This window comes from Bactrocera tryoni, chromosome 1, assembly GCF_016617805.1.
Source record: "Bactrocera tryoni isolate S06 chromosome 1, CSIRO_BtryS06_freeze2, whole genome shotgun sequence".
Taxonomy (NCBI): domain Eukaryota; kingdom Metazoa; phylum Arthropoda; class Insecta; order Diptera; family Tephritidae; genus Bactrocera; species Bactrocera tryoni.
In genome coordinates, this window is record NC_052499.1 from 4,620,176 (window position 1) to 4,628,349 (window position 8,174).

The 8,174-nt window shown below is 33.8% G+C and overlaps 4 protein-coding genes across 7 annotated transcripts; 2 read left to right on the forward strand and 2 right to left on the reverse strand.

The window, feature by feature from the left end:
* Positions 1 to 324: 324 nt before the first annotated feature.
* Positions 325 to 1,386, reverse strand: LOC120782682 (dnaJ homolog subfamily C member 17). The gene has a single exon (XM_040115073.1). It carries the CDS (start codon positions 1,285 to 1,287, stop codon positions 394 to 396), a length of 894 nt encoding a protein of 297 aa, XP_039971007.1. The 5' UTR covers positions 1,288 to 1,386; the 3' UTR covers positions 325 to 393.
* Positions 1,387 to 1,473: 87 nt separating this feature from the next.
* On the forward strand, positions 1,474 to 2,301 carry LOC120782683 (DPH3 homolog). The gene is made up of 3 exons (XM_040115074.1): positions 1,474 to 1,708; positions 1,763 to 1,837; positions 1,907 to 2,301. The coding sequence occupies exons 1-3, from the start codon at positions 1,601 to 1,603 to the stop codon at positions 1,982 to 1,984; spliced, it is 261 nt and encodes an 86-aa protein (XP_039971008.1). The 5' UTR covers positions 1,474 to 1,600; the 3' UTR covers positions 1,985 to 2,301.
* Positions 2,302 to 2,363: 62 nt separating this feature from the next.
* LOC120782681 (arfaptin-2) lies at positions 2,364 to 4,548 on the reverse strand. 4 transcript variants are annotated; one of them, XR_005706273.1, is made up of 7 exons: positions 4,347 to 4,548; positions 3,983 to 4,168; positions 3,434 to 3,929; positions 3,213 to 3,378; positions 3,040 to 3,147; positions 2,758 to 2,983; positions 2,364 to 2,689 (listed from the first exon to the last, which is right to left on the reverse strand). XR_005706273.1 is itself a non-coding variant. In XM_040115070.1 (6 exons), exons 2-6 carry the CDS (start codon positions 4,128 to 4,130, stop codon positions 2,939 to 2,941), a joined length of 963 nt encoding a protein of 320 aa, XP_039971004.1. In that variant the 5' UTR covers positions 4,131 to 4,168; positions 4,347 to 4,548; the 3' UTR covers positions 2,364 to 2,938. The 4 variants fall into 4 exon arrangements, 3 of the variants coding, with proteins under 3 accessions (XP_039971004.1, XP_039971006.1, XP_039971005.1); XM_040115070.1 differs by having other exon boundaries at positions 2,364 to 2,983; XM_040115072.1 differs by having other exon boundaries at positions 2,364 to 2,983; positions 3,983 to 4,184.
* A 354-nt stretch (positions 4,549 to 4,902) lies between these two features.
* LOC120782679 (microprocessor complex subunit DGCR8) lies at positions 4,903 to 8,145 on the forward strand. Its single transcript, XM_040115067.1, has 6 exons — positions 4,903 to 5,514; positions 5,576 to 5,749; positions 5,807 to 5,949; positions 6,146 to 7,081; positions 7,159 to 7,416; positions 7,517 to 8,145. Exons 1-6 carry the CDS (start codon positions 5,256 to 5,258, stop codon positions 7,802 to 7,804), a joined length of 2,058 nt encoding a protein of 685 aa, XP_039971001.1. The 5' UTR covers positions 4,903 to 5,255; the 3' UTR covers positions 7,805 to 8,145.
* Positions 8,146 to 8,174: the final 29 nt, after the last annotated feature.

Sequence of the window (8,174 nt, forward strand, 5' to 3'; positions counted from 1 at the left end):
GATTATACTAAAACACAAATAATGAAATATAAAATCAAGGATACTCCGCCGTCCGATAAGAAACAGAAAAAACCTACAGGATATCTTTGTAACGAATATCTGCAAATAGTTACGGGTAAACTATCACTAATACAACATAGGAAAGTGCATAGTTATCTTGAATCGTTACATGTGACATGACAATAAGGATGACAATAACAATAAGGATGAAATATTTCACACTTTATGACGTGTCTATCAATTTTAGTCCCCCACCTGAGTTGAGATAAAATTGTATAGTTCGTCATTATTTGGGGTTACAAACCAGACAAATTGTTTCATATTAAAAAGTTAAATTCTTATGTATTTTTTATTTAAAAACAAATCGGCATTTTACTTTATTATTAAAATAATTCATTGTCCTTCTACTTCATCTTCGGCTTGCATTTGTGCTATTAGCCTTTTCCGTTCCTCAGCTTGTCGAAGTTTGCGCATAACCAAATCTTCGTAATCAAGAGAAGACCCCACTTGACTATCAGCTGCTTTTGTCATAGGTGGTATTACCCACTCAAGATGTAGGGGATTTGCTAGACGACCCTTTTCATAGGACAGTGCTAATTCGGCAGCTTCAAGAGTCTTAAACTCTACAAGTGCACTGCCCTTCTTTTTTGACATTACCAACGCAACGACTTCTCCATATTTCTTTAGAAAATTTTGTAAAATTCCTGGTGTGTATCCACCGTTATCGTCATCTTTTCTATCTGATTTCCATTTTATTTTAATTCTATGCGCAGATGAGTCAAACGACTTTTCGCTCTGTGCCTGCTGGTTTTCAGCTATTGTACGCAGCAATTGTTCTCGCATTAGACGTTGTTCTTCTTGCAGTAGTTTAGAACCTTCACGCCGCAGCCGCTCAATTTGGTCTTGCAACACTTCTTCATCACTTTTGGAAACCGTGGCATATGGTTGTGTACTCTGCAGTTTGTGTAGTGCATCCCGTTCGCGCTGTTCCAAATCAGCTTTCAGTTTTTGTCGTTTACTATCCAACTGCTTATTCCGTAATTCTGCTGCTTTTTTAGCTTTTAGCACTTTGTCATAAGCAGTGCGGGCTGACGCATCAGTGAGTATTTCCAAGGCTTTCGATAATTCATGGAAAAGTTCTGCCGCCTTGGGATTGTCCGGATTTTTGTCAGGATGGCATTCAAGTGCTTTTTTACGATAAGCTTTTCGTATATCAGATTGCTCAGCTTCAAGATCAATCCCGAGTAGATCGTAAAGGTTTGTATCACCAAATTTAAGAGCAGACATTGTTTTTAAATATTAAATCAATTATTATATTAAAATCAATTTATTATCAATTTTGTTTTGATTGTTAATTTTTCTTTGAAATTTTCTAAAATTCTTCCAATAAGACTTGTTCGATTTAAGAATGTTTACCAACTTTTGCATAAGTAATTCAGAAATGTCATTCTTGTCAAAACGAACAGTGCTAATAGAACAAATGACAGCAATTTCATCAACATGCTTTTCTCATTATTATTGCTATTTTCAGCAACGTGAATTTTAGTAATAATTACTAATACTTTTTACACAATTTATTATGTGAAAACGATAATACAAAATGAGTGTTTATCACGATGAGGTCGAAATCGAAGATATGGAATATGACGAAGAAGAAGAGGTTTATTACTACCCATGTCCGTGTGGCGATCGATTTCAGATAACCAAGGTACTAAAATATTTTAATGAATATTGAAAATCATAAATATTTCATATTTTTAAGGAAGAACTTATGGAGGGTGAAGAAGTAGCCACTTGCCCCAGTTGTTCCCTTATTATTAAAGTAATATATGATGCGGTAAGTGATACACTGGTACACAGACGTGATTAATTATGAATAATACTAAATTTTATTTATACTTAATAGACTATGTTTAAAGCAGAGGAAGATGAAGAGACCGTGCTCAATGATAAAATGAAAGAAATGAAATTGGAAAAGCACTGAGAATTCAATTTCTTTTGTAAAAAGACTTCTATATTTCTGTAATATATTATATATATATATGTTGACTAGAGTAAACAATTACGCCTTCTGGCTTATCTTACACATACATATTTTCAATATTTGTTTGCAGTAGTAAATTTTTATTCAGCTTACTTCTAAAATTTAAACATTATTGGAGTTAAAAAATATTAATATTCGTTAAATACTGCACGTACATATGTGTATGTATATGGAATATAGGCCCTCATCTCTACCTAATTTTACATTAAAAGATTCAAGCAAAATAAATAATTTCTAATATATTGTATACATATCAACAGTTAAATAATTTTAATAACAAAAGATGAAATAATTTATTATGATAGAAAATAAATGACAGTGCTAAAAGATTTAATTAAATTAATATGTATTCATACGGCTTTGTGGGAGAAATGCTGTCTAACCAACTGATTGTACAAGTTTATGAAAACGTTATATTTCTTAAATTGTAAATCATCTTTAAATTTTATATTGTTCTGAAAACAAGTATTTTATGATGTGAACCTAACATTTCTATTCAAATAGTTCAGGGGGAAACCAGGAACTATTGTATTGGATTTTCTTATAATACTACGTATAATATGTAATACAACTTTTCCGCTTACATTTCTTTCCGCTATTGAAAGCTTATTGTTTTACTATTTCTTTCGAATTATTGAAAAACACCTAAAAGCGTTGAAGAATACACATTGAAACTCTTATAAATATGTTGTAAATACCAGACCAGTACATACTTTACTTTAACATCCATTTAAGCGAAAAAGTTTACTAGGTTTGTTCTCCGAAAATCTGTGCTCTTTTTCAATATTTAGGTAATCGAAGAAAGACTTATTCTTGATTTTTATGTATGAGACATTTTCTAATGTAAGGTGCTTAAAACTGTTGGTTGTTTACATGGACGGGTATTTAGCAATACTACTGCTCTAACCAGGATCCAGTCGTGGCATTGGGCGCCTTCAACTATAAAATTTGAAACAATTATTTTATATAGAATTATACAAATTTTCTAAACTTACTTTTATGTTAAATTGTTTCATTGTATTCTCTAGAGCAACCGCATTTCCCGAAAAATAAGCAGCTATTGCATTATGAAGTAATACTAGCTGTTTATGCATCACTTTAATCTATAATGAAAAGAATTAGCACTTTACGGGTATGAAATTAGAACATTCAAATTTAAGATACGCACTCTATTTTCGTCTAGAAATTGCATTTTCACGGCGACATCGGCACGTAATTTTTCATAAAGTTCCTTATGATGAGAAAAGTTTTTCTGCGCCTCTTCGGCGACAGGACTCTGTGGCAATTCAGGTTTTGTGTTTTCTAAATCCATACGATACGCGTCAAACTCCACTCTGAAAATATAGAATTGGTATTATAAAGTTTTAATTATGGTAAATACTGTCGTACCTGGCTATTTCATATTGTTTGATTGTGAGTAACGTATCATCGATAGTTTTATTGCACAATGTATTCACTGATGAAATGAAAAAATTCAGAGCACTCAGCAGCAACTCACCGTTCTTTGTCAGATTTCGTTGCGTTTCAGAATTACATGTAAATTCTTCTTGTAATTCTGGACTTTTCTGTGCTAAATCAGCAAATGCCTCGGCCAATGCATGTTGAGTTACTACTACATGATGAAAATGAGAACTGAAAGCTCGCGTCAGACGTAAAATAGATAAATATTTCCGCTGTGTTTCTCGCAACTGTTCAATTTGCGCTTCCAACTCTGAGTCAACAGTACGTTGCGATTTACCTAATTTTTCTAACATAATCTGTCGAGTACATTTGTAAGTTGATATGCTCCAATTCTTTATACTGTCGATTTTTGAAGCCCCCGTACGTAAAAGACCGGCGTCCATGCCGTTCTGGGGGCTAGTTTGTGTCATCGGTGTAGCGGGTGCTGAAAAAATTAAAGTTGTGAAAATTTCCGATAGCGTTCGTCAAAAAATATACCTGAATGATTATGCAGTGGTAGACTATTTGGGGGCATAAACGGCCGGCCTTCGGTCCCACTATGTATTGCACTACCACTTTCATTCATCGGCGGTGTGTCTTTTAGCATCTCGTGAATGCTGCGTTCTGTATGCAACGAATGGGCCATTTTGTTGCAGTAGATGAGTTTTCTCGTGTTTCCAATGACTAATTGGAGAAGTAACTTAAAATGATATCTAATTTATATATATATATTTATTATAAGATGAATTTTTATATTTTTCAGTCATTAATGAAGTTCTATTGGTTCAATAACACCGCCAGTCGGTGATGAGATATGCGGGAAAGAAATAAACAAAAATCGATTTTAAACAGTAGCTCTTACGGAAAATGTTGAATCCCACAATACTTTTCAACAGGTGCAATTATGTTGCCTATTGAATAATTTTTCACTATGGTGTAACACCAATTTAGTTGTTTTTATCCAATTTGAATTATCTTATACAAAGAAAATTTTTACATACGACGCCTGAATTTTTTCTACCGATGACAGAGCAACGAAACTGTCGCTAAGCAGTGTTGCTGTGATTTTAATTCAAAGACAGGCTTTTCCGAATATCTCCCATTTTATATAATTTGAATTTTTAAGTTTTACGTGAACGGTTTGTTTAACACTGAATATAATAAAAATATTGTTTAGGTTAAACGAGTTTTGTTGGAAAAAAAATAATATTTTATATATAAAATAAAAACAAAATACACTTATAAGAAAATTTTCTAAGCGGCTTACAACACTGTCACTCAGATGATGATTGTATGATATATAAAGAACGATAAGTTTATAAATGCAATCCCTAATATACTTATGTGCAAAACGATATTACTAAAAAACTCTCTACAATTTATTTTCATTTCAAATAAATATATCGCGGTTTATAACAAATACATTTGATTTAAAAATTAAGCTTTAAGAAGTACTTTTGCAGTGGTTTCGTGTATTTTAAGATAAATACAAATTTTAAAGCAGAATCCATTGCGAAAGTTGCTTCGGGCAAATTTTATCACAACGTTGGAATTAAGATACTTTAAAAGCCAGGTGTATTAATTGAGGCTAGTTCTGAAATAACCAATGTGACCAATCCAATTTCTAAAAACAAAATATTTGCAAAAGTTGGATTCCATCAGGTTGGATGTTTTAAAGAGCAGCCTTTAGTCGACATTTGCTAAGTAAAGAAAGCCACAAAGAAAAAGAAAAACAGTATATAGATTATACTTTTCCAAAAAATAATAAACAATGTCTAGCGAAAGTGATTTCATTCAGCGTTCCTTGCCATCGCCTTCAACGTCGCCACAACTTGTCAAAAAAATACGGCTCGATGAACAGGCTCTCCACGAGCAGGCAACTGCTATGAAAGAGAAAGGCTTCTCCCTAAGCGCTATAGAAGAAATGAAAACTCGTGTTGAGGAGAACAACCAAAGCGGAACACTGGATCAGCAATTGCGTCAGTTCCAAGTATTGGACGAAGTACAGGGATCTGGATCTGAAGATTCTGGTAAGTTGTGTTTAAACCATGTGTAAGGGTCCCCATTTATCCATTTAATTTTCTTTGTCAGAAATTGCAAGTGAAAATGGCGATACAAATTTTGATAATGGCGACGGATATGAATCCTCTGATTTGGATATAGATGACAATGAAATTGAAAATTTGCTTAACGAAAATTTACCTGATGATTTGAAAGAGCCGAAAAAACCCAAATATGAAGAGCGATTTAAAACAGTATTAGAAGGTTAGAGCGAAACCTGTTATTATAATAAAAAAATATTTAATTAAATTATGATTTTAGAGAAAGGCCACAACCATTTTGAAGTGTTGCCGGAAGGTTGGGTGCAAGTAACACATAACAGCGGTATGCCTCTCTTTTTACATAAACAATCTCGTGTCGTGTCGGCGTCAAGACCATACTTTCTTGGACACGGTAGCGTAAGGGTAAGATAATAAACGTCATTTCAGCAAAATTGTATATATACATATGTTAGAAGCAAGTACATTATTTGTAGACCTTATTAACTGACACTATAAAATAGTTGACTAATAAATTGTATAGCCTGTCCAATATTATATATTAATATATTAAATTTATACGTAGACAATATGTATTATTGAAATCTTACTTCATCCTTAGAAACATGCCATTCCATTGGGCGCAATTCCTTGCCTAAATTATAGACGAGCCGTTGACGAAGAGGAGACGGAGCGTTTGAAACAAAAAACCGCAGAGAAAAATTCAGGGATGCAAGCAGAAGAGGTCGTCGAAACCAACTCTGGTAAAGTTCCTAAATGTCCGTTTGCTGGTGCCAACGTTAGCGCAGTTGTTTCTACAGACTCCAGTCAGTTCGCGCAGGTTTCATCCTCTACGAATGGAAAAGAGATGGACATAAGCGAACCTTCTGCAACAGCAATATCTGACACACCTACAGCCATCGCACCAACATCAGCGAACACAGCGGATCTGGCGGCTAATGTAGCAACATTAAAGAGTCTAGTGCCGCCTGCGAAAATTGTCACCGTCACTGAGAATACACAAAAGGAGTCACTGACTCCCGAACAATTGAACCAATACTGTGCGAAACTATTCAAATTCAAAGTGATACGTGTTTTACGTTTTCGTTCCTGGAATGCGCGACGTAAATTTACAAAAAATCGGAAACATATTAAAAATTTGCAACGACCGACTCTGCCGGATGGTACGAAACTAATTAAATTTCCAATATTGGCGCCAACTGGCGATACAAATGCGAATACTCGTGGTCGAAAAGAATGGATTATGAATCCAAATGGAAAAAGTTATGTCTGTATATTGCATGAGTATGTGCAGCATGCTTTGAAAAAGCAGCCAACATATGAATTCAAAGAATTGGAAAATGCAGCAACGCCCTACTCTGCAACGGTATCAATCAACGATTTGAAATATGGCACTGGCTATGGTACCAGCAAAAAACAGGCCAAATCAGATGCTGCGCGTGAAACATTGGAGATACTTATACCAGAAATGAAGGACAAAATTACGGGTATTAAGCAAGATAAGAATGCACCGAAAAATAATCACAAAGATTTATCAGTAAGTTAATTTTACTATGAAAATAGTTAAAATATTTGTAAAAAGTAAATAATATTCCTCTATTTTCAACAAACTAGGTTTTTGACGATATTAAAATACAAGATCCACGTGTAGCAGAATTTTGTAATAAGACAACAGAGCCCTCGCCTCATGCTATATTGCTGACTTGTCTCCAGCGGAATTTTGGTCTTGGCGATGTGCAGATAAATTACGAAATTAACCGTACGAAAAATAAGAAAAATGAATTTACCATGACTGTGGGCAAACACACGGCCAAAGTGTTATGCAAAAATAAGCGTGAGGGCAAACAGCTGGCTTCACAGGCGATTTTACAGGTGCGTTTTTTTCAGATAATTCGGTATTTTCAAATTCTTAAAAAGGTTTATTATTATTTTATATAATATTTTTCATAAAAATGTCATTTTCATTTTTCAGATTTTACATCCGCATATTAAGACATGGGGCTCCCTATTGCGTCTGTACGGCAACAATTCAATAAAGACGTTCAAAGAAAAAAAGCTGGAGGAGCAGGAGATCACGGTACTGCAAAGCAAAGCTGCGATAAATCAGCCAAATTACGCTATTCTTGACAAACTAAAAGCAGAAATGTTAAAATTAGCGGAAAAGAATAAATCGGTTGTATCAATGGGCACCTTTGTGCCACCCTGTGATGTTGACCTACCATCATCCTCTGGTTCTAATCTCAATAATGTAGAACTATAATCTTCAAACTGAAATTTTGTGTGGGGTTTTTTATGACTGATATCAAATGTGACTGAAGAAATGAACAAATTAATATTAATCAAATTAAGTGATTTATTGTAATAGAATCGCCGTAAAAGTAAACTAAGGTCGTTTATGTGCGTGTTGAGGCCTAAAAATTCGATGTTACTTTTAGCACTTTGAAAGTTTTAATATTCTGGCATACAGTTATAAAAATCTGGAAATGAGACGCTTTCTGAGTTGTACTAAAATTTTTCGATATAAGGAATCGTGATTTGAGTATATATAAATTGCTATCTATTGATAATAATACCAACTTGAGCTTCAATCTTAGTTAAAAACATTGCGATGTTTCTAAAAAAACTTAATT

What these genes read in the sequence shown, in the direction of transcription:
- LOC120782682 (XM_040115073.1), bottom strand. Translation starts at nt 1,287, where the DNA reads ATGTCTGCTCTTAAATTTGGTGATACAAACCTTTACGATCTACTCGGG.
- LOC120782683 (XM_040115074.1), top strand. Translation starts at nt 1,601, where the DNA reads ATGAGTGTTTATCACGATGAGGTCGAAATCGAAGATATGGAATATGAC. An exon ending in ATCGATTTCAGATAACCAAG is followed by an intron (nt 1,709 to 1,762) that starts GTACTAAAATAT and finishes CATATTTTTAAG; the next exon opens with GAAGAACTTATGGAGGGTGA. An exon ending in TTAAAGTAATATATGATGCG is followed by an intron (nt 1,838 to 1,906) that starts GTAAGTGATACA and finishes TATACTTAATAG; the next exon opens with ACTATGTTTAAAGCAGAGGA.
- LOC120782681 (XM_040115070.1), bottom strand. Translation starts at nt 4,130, where the DNA reads ATGGCCCATTCGTTGCATACAGAACGCAGCATTCACGAGATGCTAAAA. An exon ending in AAACAATATGAAATAGCCAG is followed by an intron (nt 3,379 to 3,433) that starts GTACGACAGTAT and finishes CTATATTTTCAG; the next exon opens with AGTGGAGTTTGACGCGTATC. An exon ending in AATTTCTAGACGAAAATAGA is followed by an intron (nt 3,148 to 3,212) that starts GTGCGTATCTTA and finishes TTTTCATTATAG; the next exon opens with ATTAAAGTGATGCATAAACA.
- LOC120782679 (XM_040115067.1), top strand. Translation starts at nt 5,256, where the DNA reads ATGTCTAGCGAAAGTGATTTCATTCAGCGTTCCTTGCCATCGCCTTCA. An exon ending in ATTTAAAACAGTATTAGAAG is followed by an intron (nt 5,750 to 5,806) that starts GTTAGAGCGAAA and finishes TTATGATTTTAG; the next exon opens with AGAAAGGCCACAACCATTTT. An exon ending in TTGGACACGGTAGCGTAAGG is followed by an intron (nt 5,950 to 6,145) that starts GTAAGATAATAA and finishes CTTCATCCTTAG; the next exon opens with AAACATGCCATTCCATTGGG.